The 16099-nt window shown below is 48.2% G+C and overlaps 2 protein-coding genes across 3 annotated transcripts in view; one reads left to right on the top strand and one right to left on the bottom strand.

The window, feature by feature from the left end:
• Positions 1-7683, top strand: part of BCL2L13 (BCL2 like 13) — a 40672-nt gene extending 32989 nt beyond the window's left edge. For both annotated transcript variants that reach the window (XM_008920628.3, XM_029963478.1), the window contains exon 7: positions 1128-7683. In XM_008920628.3, the coding sequence (XP_008918876.2) occupies positions 1128-1940 (813 nt within the window). In that variant the 3' untranslated portion in view covers positions 1941-7683. The remainder of the gene's footprint in view (positions 1-1127) is intronic.
• A 244-nt stretch (positions 7684-7927) lies between these two features.
• Positions 7928-15819, bottom strand: BID (BH3 interacting domain death agonist). The gene is made up of 6 exons (XM_029963546.1): positions 15676-15819; positions 14659-14727; positions 13301-13553; positions 11873-12018; positions 10020-10223; positions 7928-8789 (listed from the first exon to the last, which is right to left on the bottom strand). Exons 2-6 carry the CDS (start codon positions 14665-14667, stop codon positions 8778-8780), a joined length of 624 nt encoding a protein of 207 aa, XP_029819406.1. The 5' UTR covers positions 14668-14727; positions 15676-15819; the 3' UTR covers positions 7928-8777.
• Between the last annotated feature and the right edge of the window lie 280 nt (positions 15820-16099).

Genomic DNA, 16099 nt, shown 5'->3' with positions numbered 1-16099 from the left:
AGCTTGATAACTGAACAAGGAATTTGCACAGAAGAGGCTCCCAGCACTGCAGTACTTTATAGAATGTTCAAATATTTTTGTTATGAGCAGAAAAGTTATTGAATCTCTGTTAATGGTTTCACAGACTTCTATTATGTGACCTAGCAAACTTTGGGGTTCCTCTCTGTCCCATCTCTTTGTCCTGGTTTCAGCTGGAATAGTTAATTTTCTTCTTGGTAACTGCTACAGAGTTGGGTTTTGGATTTAGTATGAGAGTAATGTTGATAACATGCTGACGTTTTGGCTGTGTAGCCCTTACCCTAAACCAAGCCCTTTTCAGTTTCTCATGCTCTGTTAGCAAGGAGGGGCACAAGAGGCTGGAAGGGAGGGTGGCCAGGACAGCTAACCCAAACTGGTAATATCCAAGGGATATTCCATACCATAGAATGTCATGCTCCCTGTGTGAACTTGGGGGAGTTTGCTGGGAGCTGCCAATCACTGCTGGGGAATGAGCTAAATACAAGCAAGCCAACTCTGTCAGCATCTCTGCATGTCTGTGCTTGGTTGTTTGTTTCAACTTAACTTTTCAAGACTTTGGCTACACAACTTAATTTTAAGAATAGCTAAAATTGTTTGTGGTAAAATACTAGAATTACTGTATATTCCAGCTTGTTGGTACAAAGTAGAAATGCAGGCTTCAGATAGCACTGGAAATGGGATAAAATTAATGTAAGAGGAACACTGTTGGATGAAAACAGACAAGCAATAGGGTGCACAGAAGGGAGAAGGCAGCTGTATTCAGCTGGGCACATGTCCTTGTGTTTGCTTGCTTTGTTTTGTTGCAGTTTGGTTTCAGATTTTAGTATCTTGTCTGGTTAATAGTGGTGTGTTTTGGTGGTGTACTCGGCGATGCAGTAACGTCAGGGAAAGGAGGAGCTCCCAGTAAAGCTCATCTAAGAGGTTCCATTCTCTGGAAATGCCAGCTGGACCAGCTGGGTCCTGTAAGCTACTGAAATGTAGGTCAGGCAGCTGCAGAGCCCTCTCATCTTTCTTCCAGCTCAAGTTTCCAGGTGTCCTGTTCCTTCCTGTACAGGGGAGGTAATGCTGAAGCCGTGGCTCATATGTTGTGTCTTCCCTTTTGTTTGTAGGGGACAGTCTTTACTTTGGAATCCGAAGAGGAAGAGTACCCCGGGCTCATCGCAGAGGACAGTAATGACATCTACATCCTGACCAGTGACAACTCAGGCCAGGTGAGCCCCCCCGAGTCCCCCACGGTGACCACGTCGTGGCAGTCGGAGAGCCTGCCCGTCTCCCTGTCGGCGAGTCAGAGCTGGCACACGGAGAGCCTGCCAGTCTCCCTGGGACCCGAGTCCTGGCAGCAAGTGGCTATGGATCCTGAAGAAGTCAAAAGCCTGGACAGCAACGGAGGGGGTGAAGAGAGGAGCGAGAACAACTCTTCCAACTCCGACATTGTTCACGTGGAGAAGGAAGAGATACCGGAGGGGATTGAGGAAGCAGTGGTGGCAGCTGGCGCTGCAGAGACCATGCAGGCGGCGTTCCCAGAAACCTCTGCTTCTCTACAGGAAGCAAAACCTCCAGCTGAAGTTGCTGCTGTTGAAAAAGCACATCCCTCTGCACTTCTGCGTGCAACCCAGGAGGAAAAGGGAAAAGCGGCCGAAGAGCTTGTTGAACCTGAAATCCCCGCACTAAGTAAACCTGTCCCAAAGGTAGCGCCGTCAGAAGAAAAGGCTGCACCAGAACCTGAGAAAATACTGCTTCCAGGGGAAAAAAAAGCGGGGAAAGAGGGCCATTTGGAAGAAGCGGAAGAGAAATCCTCCGCTGCCGAGGAGAAGCCCATCCTCTTGCCGGAAGGGAAATCGATACTGCTGTACGGCGGGGCTGCCGCCGTGGCTATATTGGCTGTAGCGGTCGGAGTAGCGCTGGCGCTTAGGAAAAAGTAACGGAGCTCTCTCGAGGAGGAGGAGGAGGGGGGAGAGACAAGAGAGCACCATCCAGTTTTTTTGTAGTTGTGTTACCTAAGGGTTGAGCTGCCTGCTGTTTAATTGGACATTCGAGTAACTTAATGGTGACGGGGTGAGGTTGTTCAATAAGCCTCCAGCTACGGACAATCATGTTTTTAGTAGAATTGGGGCGGGGACTGGTTTTTCGTGATTAAAGTACTGGGGTATTTTTAAAAAAAAAAACAAAAAAAAAATTCTGCAAATTTAAGAACTTAAGTGCAGGTGCTGAAGAAAGGGGTGCTCATACTCTAGGAACTGGAACAGAGAATCCCCAGGGGAAGGGGAGAGCCAGCTGCTGCCAACCCCTGGAGTTTTTGGCTTCTCAGACTGACCGCTATTGCAGCTGTGCTGTCTTGTCACTTCCCGTTGCGCCCCAGAGCCCTTCCTAACAAACATTAGCCAACCTGAGTCCTGTAGCGAGAGGCTGGTCTCCCTTTTGTCTCGGCTTCCTCTCAGGTACAGCACTGCTCCTCATAACCTTCCAGGTTCCTCCTAAGCCCCGGTGGGACAGTGCTTTTTTTTACCTCTTGGCTCACACTGGTTTTGGCCCCTAACGTTTACTGGAGCCCCATCCTGTGAAGATGCTGCCTCTCTATTGCTGTATTATCTCTGAGCATCCTGGTGTTCCTGGGGTAGAGGTGCTGCCCAGGAGGGTGGGAGGGACACTGCTGGTTTGAGAACTCATTTGCTTTCCTCCTGCCCGGCCCACTTACTGCGACCCCTCGGTTACCAGAGGTGCAAAATTCATGCTGGACACGGTGCCGCTTGGATCAGCGCTCTGATCTCCGGGGTGCGTTCAGCGGTAAACGCTCTGCTGTCCTGTGTCACGCCGCAGTCTGCATCGTCTTTCCCAAGTTAAGCACAGAGTGTATTTAGTCCTAACTTGGTCTTGCCTGTGACAGAATCCCAGATATATAAAGCAATGGATTCTAGTGAGCAAAAGAGCATTAAACATCTCCTCTATCTGCTTGTTCCTGACCTGACCCGGAGCGCTGGTCAGTGCGATTTCTTTTGCAGCGGTGAATCTGTAATCAGCTAAACTTACAGGTTCACAAATGCTGAGAAAAGTTACTTTGGCAGAAAGGAAACCCCTCTTCCTGCAGTCACAATTCTTCAAGTGCGTGTGGAGAGAAACGTTTTAAGTATTGCCATGCTCGTTAGTCAGATCCAGCTACAAGCCTTCCTCTTTCAGCATGTTTGTGTGTCTGTCCATGTCCACTGCAGCTCTGTGGGCAAGACCTTGGGCTTTCCAGGCAGAACTATGGATGCATCTCTGAAGGTTGGTGCTGGCACTGTGGCTTAGACCAGCTGGAGGGAGGTGAAGGGGAACTCGCGATAATGTAGAAACCGAAACATGAGCTTACAGGAATCTTACTCTTCACAAAGCACAAAGACAAGGTACTTTTATTTCTAAATAACTTTATCTAGGGTACATCTCCTGATGAGCCTGTTTCTTGAGGGATCTCAGAATGAAGAGATTTTTAGCATATTCTCTATTTTAGGATATTCTTGCTGCATTTTCCTATCCCAGGATGCTGGAAAGTTAGTCAGAGCGTATCAGATTCTGAGGAATTATTTTTGGTTAAGCTTTTGTGAGAATGGATTTTCTAGAAAACTTACTGGATTTTGAACTCTGTGTGTGTGAAGTTGAATATTAAGAGAAAGGTTGTCACATATGTGCTGCCACTGTGGACTGAACTTGGGAGCTGTGGAGTTCTGGACTTTACTGTTGATCACTAATGGCTCTTTTTCCATATACAAAACTTAGTAGTTTGGCCTTAACAGAAAAAAAACAAAACCCTTTATCATATTGCAAAGTGGAATTGACTTTGCCATTTCCTGGTAGTCTCATTGCTGTGCTTTCCTGCCTGGTCAGTCAGGATAGGGCTGCCCCTCTTCTGCTGCTTTGCTGATGGCTTTGGGTTCTTCTCCAGGAACATTCTCTGTGGGAAAAAGGGCTGTTCTGAACCTGACCTACATCCTCTCCTTACTGAAGACACTGAGCCTACATCTGGGACATCCCCAGCTGTCACCACACAGCAGGTTACTCTAAAGCAGAGATGGATTCTGTGGGCACCGGATAATTTGTGTATCAAGGGGGGTGCAGACAGAACTGGTTTTACTTTAACTCTTCTCTGGATGTAGTTGTTTCAGTGTTAGTGTGGGAGATCAGTAGAGGACAGGAATAAATCCAGGCTAGCTAGGGAAGAAGTCCATAACTTGTTGGCACAAGGAGCCCAGCAGGGTATTAAATACAAAGCATCTTCTTCCACACAGCAGTGAGAAGGTGGCAGCAGGAGTAAGGAATAAGTGACTGTGTTAAGTCTTTTGCCTGACCGTGAAAATACTTGAGTATCTGGTGTGTTGCCACATTTAATGGAGCATCAGCTGCACTGTATGTTTTTGCTTGGTCCTTCCTCTAGAATATTCTTTTCCTCTAAGGGTCTTTTAGATTTGGCAAGTCAGCAAGAATTTGTACCCTCTTCTCCCCCACCCCACTGACCACATGTTCAGGACATTGTGAGTCTCTTTCCTCTGGGAACACTCCATTAGTTAAAAAGGTCAGTTGTGGGCTTGAATTCTGCTGAATTTGGAGTCCTGTGGTCAGAGCTGGGACAGGCCCTGTGGAAGTCACCAAAGGGCAGGTAAGGTCAGATGGCAGTGTTCCTCCATACCTGAGTGACAGGCTGCTCTGTCAGAGGTGTGAATTAGAAAATGGAAGGGGTTTTCCCCCCCATCTTCAAGTATATTGCAGTAATCCTACACTGCAGGTTCTAACTACCCTAAAAGGTGGGATGCAACCTCTCTTTAGTGGATCTCTTGTAGCTGGCAGAGGGAAAGGCAGTAGCTCTATACTTACAAAAGGGCAACTTGTGTTGCATATCCCCTTCCCAGAAGTGCCTCAATATCTGTCCTCGAGTGGCCTGTATCTTAACAAAATATCTACCTTAGACCCATTCTGTCTTCACTTTATCCTTAGCACACCCTAAAGCTGAGATGCTAAAACAGCAGCAGATGAGATCTACAAAGAAGTGGTAAATAGTTAATGACCTGCAGTGGGCAGCATGCTCAGTAAGGAGCTGTCAAGGAAAAGGCTTTCAAGATAAGGTGCAACTTAAATTTCAGCTGTGCTTAATTCTAAGCTATGCTCAGTTGGGCATTGTGGCTGGGAGATGGGCAAGGGCTTTCTTCAGCTGGCACTGCAGGAACAAGAGGCTGGGAGCAAAGACCAAACCCCAGAATCCCACTGTTACCCAAAAGCCCAAAGTGCAGACACAGAGCCACATCCCTGCCTGTTGTAGCTGCCCTGTGTGGGGTGGAGCCTGGTGGACTCCCTTAACCTTCACAAAATCCAGCTGTGGGGCTGGAGGTGGGGCAACACGACAGTACTGAGCTGTTCAGCTGGCCAAAACAGGAATATTACTGGGCAGAGAGAGAGAGGCAGCTTGAATACTTAAGGTTTTGGTTTTCACTTGCCTGGGTGGGTGCTGAGAGGGGTTCTCAGGGTGGTAATTTGGCTGCTGAAAACTACAGAAAATAACAATCTAAGATGCTAGGGCTGGCCCAACAATCTGGAGCCAAGAAAGCAGCACTTCTGCAGCCTTCTGTCCATTAAGATGTGAATCTTGGAGCAGCTGCTGCTGCTCCAGGTACTCACCAGTCCAAACAGAAGCTCCTGGCACAGAGCCGGATGATGCAGCGGGAGCGTGGTCTCTGTTCAGTATTGCACCTGCTTTTGGACACCAGTTTAGATTCTGGCTGGAGGTGAAGTGCCTGTTGTGGTGGTGTTTGCAGTTGGTTGTTTCTTTCCTAACATGCCTTCTGGAGAGCAGGTTAGTACTAAGGAATCCATCCGTGCTGTTTGTGAGGGCTTGATTTTTCTTCCTGGCTGGAAGCTGCACTCAGGCATCTGCAGCTGGAGGGCCAGGTGAAAGCTGCAGTGCTGAGTGCTCTTAGACAGGATAAGTTCTGCTGCCAGAATCCTGCTTCCTTCCTTTTCACACAGCATTGATCACAGCCAGCCTAACACTCTGGACTGGATTTTTTAACTAATCAATGCTTTCTAAGGGTCACAAGCAAGGTTCTCAAGTTTGGTCTTTTTTCATTTTAATGACTGTAGTAGATAAAATAATCTGAGCTCATAAACCTTCCTGGTATTTAATTTCAGCTACAGTGATATGGCAGTACTAGGAAGGCCCTAGGAAGGTAGATCTTGCTATTTTGGCAGAAAAAACTAGAAGTGCTTCTGGCAGCATCGTGCTCCCTAAGCCAGAGCAAGCTCCTGTTACAGAATTTGAGAGTGTAATTATGAGGTTCCTTTGCTGTGAAATGGGGGGGTGTGGGGTGGAGAGGTGAACACAGCCCAGCTGCAATGCCTGAGGGGCTTCAGAATGCCCAAGGCTTCAGGAGAATGTTTTATCCCAGGCTCTGTTTGTGTCTGCTCAGGCTGAAGCACAACAGGAGAAAGTGTTTCCCAGTGAAACATGGAGAGGTGAGGCACAATATCTCCTGTACCAAGTGAAGGCAGAAGCTGTGCATGATTTTAATTTGGCTTGGTCTGCTTAATTTCAGCACTAGGGAGGTTACAAGAACAGTATTGCTTTGACTCCATGTATGTACCTGTGCTTCAAACTGCAAGCTCTGTATTGCCATAACAAAAAAGGGGGTGTTTATAAAATTTAAGCCACCACTACTTGACTCCAGCAGATTGAGCTCTCAGGCCCAGAGGAGCAGGGAATTCAGTTTGTGTCTGACAAGAGTGAACTCTCCTGCCCAGTCCTTGGCTGGGGAATGGCACCAGCTCAGAGGGGTCAGCTGCAGTGTAAAGTCCAGGGGAACCACAAACACATCATTACCCAGATCCACTTCCTTAAGTTAAATAACTTATCACTTTTTTTTCCTACTTAGAGCTGACCCTCTCTTGGTCTCTTGGGTAGGTGACTTGCTTCCTCCAAGCCAGAGGTCTATGGTCATGCTGTAGAAGTGGGGGAGCTCCTGTTGGCTTCCAGTGGAAGCTGCCTTTGATCTCCCTGCAGTATCTGCAGGGGAGGGAAGGAACACTATCAATGTGGACAGAACAAGCTGCAGAGGATGCATCTTACTGCTATACCTTTAGGGGGTCTGTCCCCATTTTTAACTTGCAGTATAAGCAGTATAAGCAGCTTATACTTGCAGTATAAGCTTTTATTCAAACTCAGACCAAAAGAATGCCACTTGATTTGTTAAGTAGCAAAGACTAATGGGACTTGATTTGTTAAGTAGCAAAGACTAATGGGACTGACTAAAGCTGCATGTTAGGGGATATCTTCTACTAGGCTTCTGCTGGGTGTAAGCAAATAGTGACAGACTTGCAGGGATTTCGGATTCTGTTCTCAAGAGGCCTGCCTGGGGGAAGAGACCCTGACTGGTCCTCAAGTCACCCATTATCCCAGGAACTCGTCATACTGTTCCTTCTAATATGCAAGTGCAGCCCTCTTGGGGAAAACTGTCTAAAGCTTCTTGTGCCATTTGGTTAATAAAAGTGTTTCCACCTTTAAAAGAAAGTTCTTCCCAGCTTCATTGTTCTATAGTCAGTTGAAGTGAAGGGGTATGTACATTTTTTCCCTCTGCTAATGGGACACTGCTGTAAGATCCATGCCCCCAGGTTGCACTTTAATAAATGGTACAGTTTTCAAGAACAATGTGTAGACTACTTCTGTGCTTCCCCCTCTCCCTGTTTTAGTGCAGGCACCAAAAGAAAAGATGCTTTTACTTACATAAAATTTGCTCATGCAAGGCACAAGGACAGGACCAGAGTGTCTCTACTGCTGCCAGCTGCATCGTAAGCCTTGGTAAATCAGAGGAATGCCACGAGTACTTGAACAAAAAATTGACAGCACCAAAAAAATCCAGGTGGAAATTGAAATTGTTACGAGCCATAGTGCCACCAGAAATGACATTTTTATTTAAGAAAGCCCATAAAATATTTACAAACTTTCAAAACTCATGAGGCAGCTGGATCACAGGTGACACGTTTGCCACCTCGTGTGATTATGTGTCGAACAACCTGAGTCCAAGTTTGTTGAACCTGAGATGTGATTACTAGATATATCACTTTTTCTCAAGCATATCCAGGTTGCATTATCAAAAAAACTTGCCCTGTGCCTACTCCTGCCTTTTTCTTTACAGTTACTCCATCAGTTTTGTTTTTCAAACAAACACAGGTGGATGGTGATTGATACTAAAGTATCTTTACCAGGCCAAACACCCCTCCGTCCTTATGGGCTCTGTTCTCTCTTGCTGCCAGCTCCCCATCAAGGTAGGCCTGATTCCCATCCACCCCACAGATGACTTGTGATCTGTACTGATCAACCATCCATTTCACAGCCTGAGGCCTTCCAGGGAGCAGCACTCAGCACGGCTCAGCTGCAAGAGCAGGGCTGGCAAGCGAATAACTAAAGCAAAATGCTGCAGCTGATTAGAAAAAACACTGAGGGTGCAGGCCCTGCCCCCACTGGGCCTCTGAAGGTATAAGCCAGGGTCTGCACAAACTCTGCTATTGCTAAAAAAAAAAAAAACTGAAAAAAAATCCTAAAATTATAAAGGGCAAGCACTTCTCCCTGCAGGTACTGGCAGAGCTGTGCTAATCTACAAAAACCTATCTATGGAGCTCTGCCATCCCTTTCACAGCTGTGGGAGATACTGAGACACTTCCACAGTATCTCAGAAGTTAAAAAGCAAACACCAAGAAAAGTTGTCTTCTAGAATCCGTGTTCTCCACGTGGAGGGCAGGAGAGCTCACTCACCCAGCTGGAGGGAGAGAAACAGAACGGGCATTAACAGCAGCAGAGCCACCCCCCGCGGCAAGCCCCGAGCCCACCCAGCCCAGGAGCCCGGCAGCTCCCGGGGACCTCTGGGCGTCCCCAGTGCCGCGAACCGCGCCCCGACACTGCCCCCTGCCGAGCCTCCGCGGCTGCCATCACCCCCTTCCGTGCAGCGGCAGGGAGGCATCCCGGGGGAACAGCGTGGGACAGCCCCTGGCGCCCGGCTCCAGCCCGCTCCTGATGGCACCTCCTGGGGTGGGATAACCAGCAGCTGCTCAGTGCTCGGAGCCAGCTGGGGCAGCAGGAAGGGCCTGTCCCACACGAGTGACCCATTTCTGGGATAACTCAGCGCTCTGGAGCCAAACTGAGTGAAGGGAAGGGCAGTGCCAAGTGACATTGCACAGTGACACCGTGCCCTGCTGCCTGGAAGGGAACAGGGTGCTGAGTCCTGGGACACAGGGTGAGCCCAGCCCCTCTGCAGGTGGCTGCCAGTGCTGCCCATGGCAAGCCTGCAGCACAGGGGTGTCCCACGGACCTGCAGCTCCCCACAGCTGTGTCAGCACTGTCACAGAGTGGCAGGATCACAGCTCTGACCACTCAGACTCATTCTTGGGTACTGCCACATCTCACTACATGTGTGTGTCCTCTCCCCTTCCCAGACAGCTGAAGCCCCGGCCTCTACCCCACCTTGCCCATGAGCTGCACAGAATCCACCTATGCTGAAGCTCCAACAGTGAACAAAACCAGATCTGACCATTTCTCATTGTTGCTCTCCTAGGGTTGTTTCTCAGGGACAATCCCTTTCCCCTTCCAGTTCTGCCAAGCTCTGGGGAGCCAAGGAAGTCAAGAGCAGAGAGCTCAGGATCAAGACATTCAGGATATACAGCCATCAGAGCTCAGGTCAGGCTTTTAGGGCACGATTAACCCCAGTCTTACTGGCACAGCTCCCTGAAGAGACTGCAGGGAGGAGAGGAGCAGTCACAGCTCTCTGTTCCCTGGCTACTGTCAGAAGGGGGCAAGCAGAAGCTGTGACCCCCCTCAAGCACACCGATCTTTAGAGACTGACGTTTCCTCCTGACTTCCAGAGCACTTCAGGGAGCCCAGCACACCACAGGCAGTTCAGAGCTAGGCCACCCCTCTGGGAATAACCCAGGCCAGCCAGGAGGGCAGCAGAGAGGCCGGCTGTGATCGCACCGAGCTGTTTGACAGCACTCACCATTCCATCAATGTAGTTGTGGAACTGCTGGTTCATGAAGTCCACAGTGACGCTGAAGGCACGGTGTAGAAGGGAGGGCACTGTATTCACAATTTTCTTAGTCAAGACCATTGCTAGCACCAACATGACCCTCTCCTGTTCCATGTCTGCGGGGATGGCTTGTGCAAGCTCTCTCACTACCCTTGACATGTGCCGCATTATCTCCTGTATGGAGGGAGGAGAGGGATCTCAGTGCAACAGCTGGGGGAGAAAGGGGTCTCAGCACAGCCTGCCAGGACTGCTGGTAACTGATGTGCTTCTTTCAGCATCCACAGGATGTCCCTCCCCTTCCTCCCAGGCAGGGCAGCCTGCCTGCTACATACCCTGAATGACAGCAAGGATCACTCTCTCTGAGCTCAGCTGCTCACCCAAGATAAAACAAAAGGGAGGCAGCACACCACCACGGGAAAATTTAGACAGCACCTTACACACTTAGGATGCAACAGCCCCCTCCTCCCCAGGGTTTGCACTGAGCCTGTCAAGTCCTGAAATGGTAAAGGAATTCTGGGGCTCCCAGGAAAGGACAATCCACCCAGCGTAGATCTGGGGTACAAGCTTAGGTAGGGACTGGAAAAAGGCAGAGGAAGTTTCACAGAAAAGCCTTCACATAAGGAAGAGCTAGTGAAGGTGTCCAAGCCTTGCTCCCAAGGTCAGTGGAAGATCAGTTTTCCCAAGACAGAACAATATGCACACACTAAGCTATATTACTAATGTGAAAAAACAAGGTCAGCAACTAGGTTTATATCTCAGTCTTATCAAAGACTAAAAGGTTAGGCAATAAATTTGAAGATCTGAAACGTAACTGGGTGGAGAGCAAGGCAGCAGGAATGAGGAATGGTCAGACTTTGCTGGAATCTGTGTAGTGATAAACCCTAGTAGAAAACCCCACATCACAAAAAAACCAACCAAACAAAAGGATTGGTTAAAGTTATTAAATCCTGACTTTTTGGCAAGAAGGTGGGTCCGCAGTTCTACATTGGCTTGTAGAGCATAGAAAACTTCAACACAGACAGAGAAAGCCAAACAAGCCAGAAAGCCACAGTTACCTTGAAGATGCCAAGAAGGCTCTGTGGAAGCAAACTATGGCCCTTGGTCCAGATGTGGAACTAATCCTTAGACATCCTTCTTTTTCCTTTTTAACACAAGAGACTTTCAACTCTATTTCCCTTGCAGAGCAGCAAGGCATGTTAGATGCTGGGCCAACTGCATCAAAGAGGGAGAGGCCACCTGGAGAGGCCACCCCAGCAGGTCACCCATCCAGGCCAAAATCCACTGCTGCTCCCAGCACTGAGCAGTTATGGCACTAAAAAAGGGTCTCATGACTTGCTGTCTCTTCAGTGTTCAGTAACAAGCACAAGTCAAGCTTCTGGCACTAACCTGCTTGTTTTACCCACATGACAATCAGCAGGCACACAGGACTTGGCACCAAAGTCCAAAGATCTTAAGGACAAATACTAAGCCTTAACCAGACAGTTAATTTTCAAAGGTAAGTCACTGGGCCAACAGAACAAGGACAAAATGCCTCTGAAAGTCAGTCCTTTTCCACAACTACCCACAGCTGTAATTACAGCATCTGCAGAAAGGAGATGAGCCCAAGGAACCAAATTTACACAGTAACTTCTGCCACAGGCTACAGAATCACCTCTAACAAATCTCCAAATGTAAGTGTTTGGGTTGAATTTTAAGATGGCAAGAATTAAATCAGCAAAATAGCAAAGATACAGAAGTCTCAAGCTTGCTGTTTTCAAAGTCACAGCAGGAAGGACGCACAACATTCAAAAGGGGAACTGCTAGCCAGGTGGCTTTTCACTCACCTCTCTGGAGAGATTCTCATTCAGAAAGTGCTGCACTAGATCATTTACTACATTTCCTTGGACATCTTTGTCCAGCTTGTCTCCAATCTCAGCGAGCTGAGCAGCGATGATCCGGATAACGTCTTCGTTTGTTGGAGCGTCAGCCTCTGCCAACACGGAGCAGGATTTAGTCCACAGGCTGCAGCCAGACCAGGTTCAGTGCAGGTAAACTGACCCACAGCATTTTGCTCATCTCCATTAGCAACCACCTTCTCATGGTGTATTCATGACAGCTCTAAACACAACTCCTTTACGTGAACCCAAGTTGCTTCACAGAGACAGTGCACAAACAGGTTTTTTATCTATGGTTTAGATAAAGTGCAGTCAAAAAAAATCACTACAGGGGATATTAGAACATCTCCAGCCAAAATCTCAACAGAACAGCAATGGCTACATCCTGTCCAGAGAGGGGAATTGAGAAACTGTGCATGACCTTAAAAGTCTTTTCCACCCTAAATGATCCTAGGATTTATTGAAGTGACTGTTGTCATGACTTGTCTCTTAAGCACCATCTAAAATGGAGCATCTCATGGAACAGTTTGAGTTGGGAGGGACCTTGAAAGGCCATCTTGTCCAAACCCCCTGAAATGAGCAGGGACATCTTCAATGAGATTGGGTTCCTCAGAGCCCCAGCCAGCCTTAAAAGTTTCCAGGGATGGGGCATCCACCACTGCCAGTGGGCAGCCCGTGCCAGTGTTTCTCCACCCTTGTTGTAAAAATCTTCCTTATATCTAGTGTGAATCTGCCCTATTTCAGTTTAAAACCATTACACCTTGTTCAATCTCCTTCAGGCAAAGCTTCCCACAGTCACTTCTGGCATGAGACCTACACAAATTTGTACAAGGGGGGTCTATTTACTGCAGCACTTCCTCCTCACCCTGGTTGAGGTCAATGTGCCAGCTGGCACACCCTGGGCAAAGGGCAGTAGCCACCCTGCAGATGGCTAGTGAAGCAGGAAAAGGACCAGAAACCTTTTGAGTGAGGAACAGTTTCCACCACAGTGGTGGAGCAGAAAGGGATTCACCCAGTACCAGAACACGATTTGTTCCAAGATCCCAGCCCCAGTCACTGCCTGAGGAGCAGCAAGTGGCCCAATTAACTGCTTTTATATCACATTCCTTGAGGACAGCTATCATGAGAACCAGCTTTGTGCCCTTGTCCCGTGTGCTGCAGACAAAACCCTGGGGTTATGGGTGCTCTAGAAATCCATGGACAGATAAAGTCTGTCTTATCCCCAAGTGCTAAACTCCCAACCGACAGCCACACTGTGAAGTTTCTCAGTGGAGAAAACACTACTCCCTCTGAAACAGTCAACAGCCAAGACAGGAAAGGGGGAAAGAAAAACACCACGTTCAGACAGACATTTGGGATGGAGGAATGCACACTCACCTAGCTCTCCGTTCTCCAGGTGGCCGCTCCGGTTGCCGTCACACTGGAGTTCAGAGTCATCGTCAGGTCCTTGGCTCCGGGGCACAAGCCACCCTCGGTAATGCACAGTCCTCCCCTGGTAACCATCAATCCCCCCTTGGCGACGAGGCACAATCGGCCCTTGGTTACACACAGGTGCCAGGGACCACAGCTGCTCTTTGAACTGGCAGTCAGAGGATGCCTCCAGGAAGGTGTACAGCAGGGCATGCTCCATCTGGAGAGAGCCGTTGATCGGAAATGTTAGGAAATCACTGTCAAGCCCATGTCCCACTCAAAAGCTCTGCACACACGCTGTTTTCCAACCCTGAGCATGTCTCTGTGGCCTCCTTTGGGCATCCTGAGTAGCATTAGCAAGATTTCAGCAAATGCATGCTAACTCCTGGATGTGTACCCGCACTCAACTGTCCCACACTGAATGACAGATGGCTCTGCTCTTACCAACTGGTGGTCGAAGAGCCAGCTCACCTTCTCCTCACACTCCCAGCTGTGGCAGTGACAGCAACCCTGATCTGAGCTCCTCCTCTGAAACACAAGCGTATGCAGCAAAAACCATCCACTTCCCCCACTCAGACATCTCTGTTTGGAAGGGTTTTACCCCTCTCTTTGGGCACTGGGCATTGTACTTCCTGTGCATAAAGAAGGCAGCAGCTCCCCACTTCAATGTAATCAGAGCAGAGCAGTAACAAGGTGGGAAACAGAGATAGCAGATAGCATAAGCCTGCAAAAAAACCCAAGGTTCACATTTCTTCTCCCCCTTCAAAGGAACCTCAAGTAGCTCCATAATAAACCTGTTCAGCTCCTCGTGCAGAGCCAAGCAAACTTTCTATCACACTGTGTTTAAAAGGCTTGTGGGAGGGCAGAGCAGAGGGTTAGAAATGTATCCTAATACAAGCTGGGGTGGGGGAGGATGACAAGACATTTCAGTAACAGTTCAATGTAGTTAATCAGATTTAAGTGTGAAAAATAGCACCTTCATAATTGTGTTTAAGGTTGCACAAAACAATGCAATAAATTGATCACAGTGCTGTGCCTATTAATTTGATTTATTAGTTTTAGCAGTTTGTAGCGTTATCAATAAACATTGTAGTCTCTTACATAGCTACATCTCCAGCCTGCAGTTTCAAGGGGGAGTGCCACAGAGAGATAACAAGGAAGCAGCTTGCAAACTACACAGTTCCATCCACTCCTCTGTGCTCAGAGCAGTGTCAGGGCCCCTGCAGGAACTCTGAGAAACATGAGAAGGACATGAGCCAACACTCGTGCACAAGAGAACCACTGGTCACTGCAAACAGCTGACTTCAGCCATGCTTGACTCTAACCTGTTGCATGATTGATTGAGAGACAGAGCAGCTCCTGTCACCCTCTGCTTCAGACCAGAACTCCTTGTCCTACAAAAGAGTAAGAAGAGTGTGAAAGAAAAAAAAATAATTCCATAAATCCACATCTTGCAGCAGTGCTCGTGTATCTGGCCATGTCTCGCAGAAAATGACCTTTTCAGTGATGCACATCCATATTTCTGGAAAGCTGGCAGTCATGAAAAAGGGCTGAGAAATCCACAGCTGCCTCAGTGAGAAGGGCATGTGAATGTGAGCAAGGGGCATGAAACTCCTTCCTGCCACAGACACGTGCCAGACACTGGAGTGACATTACCTACAAGTGAGGCTTTAAAGCCAAGGTGGTGCTGGGGAGGAGAGGGACAACCCTCACACAGTGCCAGAGGCTGGAATGGAGAGCAGTGTTACCAGAGAGGAATTTGAGCACCTACTGAGAGCAGGTGAGCTGCTTGGCTCTGTGCACAGCACAGTCTGTAGTGAAACACCCAGCTGACAGCACTGCACACCTGCAGGGTCTCAAGTGTGCCTCCCCCTGTCCCCCACGCCAGAGATACATGTGGATACTCAGGCTCCTTTCAGTACCTCCCACCAAATGCCAAAAACGGGGGGAAAGCACTAAGGAGCCCAGATGGCCTGCTAACCTGGGCTAGTGATGAATGATCCCGTTTCACAGTAACAACCTCTCGTAATTGTGTTTTAAATAACTAAGTGTGCTGGTAGAGAAGAAGGAGGAAGTGAAAGCAGAAATTAATTCAACCTCTGAAGCAAACCACAGTAATATTTCAAGAGACCTGCCCAACCTTTTAAAGGCTCTTAAAAGTCCAAGGGCAAAACACAATCTCAAATACATCTAAAACACACAATAGCCCACAGGCACTGTATTAACCACGAGCCCTTCTTTTCAGAGTTGTTATGTCAGACTAATGGCTAAAGCACAGGCTTAAGCCTTTGCTGCTTTGTATTTCCCTCTGTTCCATTCAAACCCCCATTGCTGCTACTCACCTCTACCCTAAAGAGTGCTGGCTGGGGAGAGTGCAGTCCCCTCTGTCCTCTTCTCTGGGACGTGACAGAGTTCTGAAACAGGTCAGAAGTGACCCTTCTTCTGGGTTTGACTTTGCTGGAGGAGAGACAGACATTAATTCAGGTTAGAGAACTGGAAACAGAACTCTGGGATGAAGAGGAAAGTGGGGATTTAGCATGAAGTCTGTGGCAGGACTTTGGCTTTGTGCAAACTCCTCAGGAATTATCCACACCAGCAATATTTTTGTAGGTTAAGTAAAGCCTCAGCTTGCACATATTCTGGTTTTATAGATAGCATTTATTTTCAATTCAAAGTAATTCAGACCAAAACCAAGGTGTCTGTGTTACAACTGGCAAACAGTGGATATCCTCTGCTATTAACTCCTCTTGAGTTAAACACTACTTC

This window comes from Manacus vitellinus, unplaced genomic scaffold (genome assembly GCF_001715985.3).
Source record: "Manacus vitellinus isolate BGI_N305 unplaced genomic scaffold, ASM171598v3 scaffold_5_pilon, whole genome shotgun sequence".
Lineage (NCBI taxonomy): Eukaryota > Metazoa > Chordata > Aves > Passeriformes > Pipridae > Manacus > Manacus vitellinus.
The sequence above is the reverse complement of the archived record's forward strand: the minus strand, read 5'-3'. Positions and strand labels throughout refer to the sequence as shown.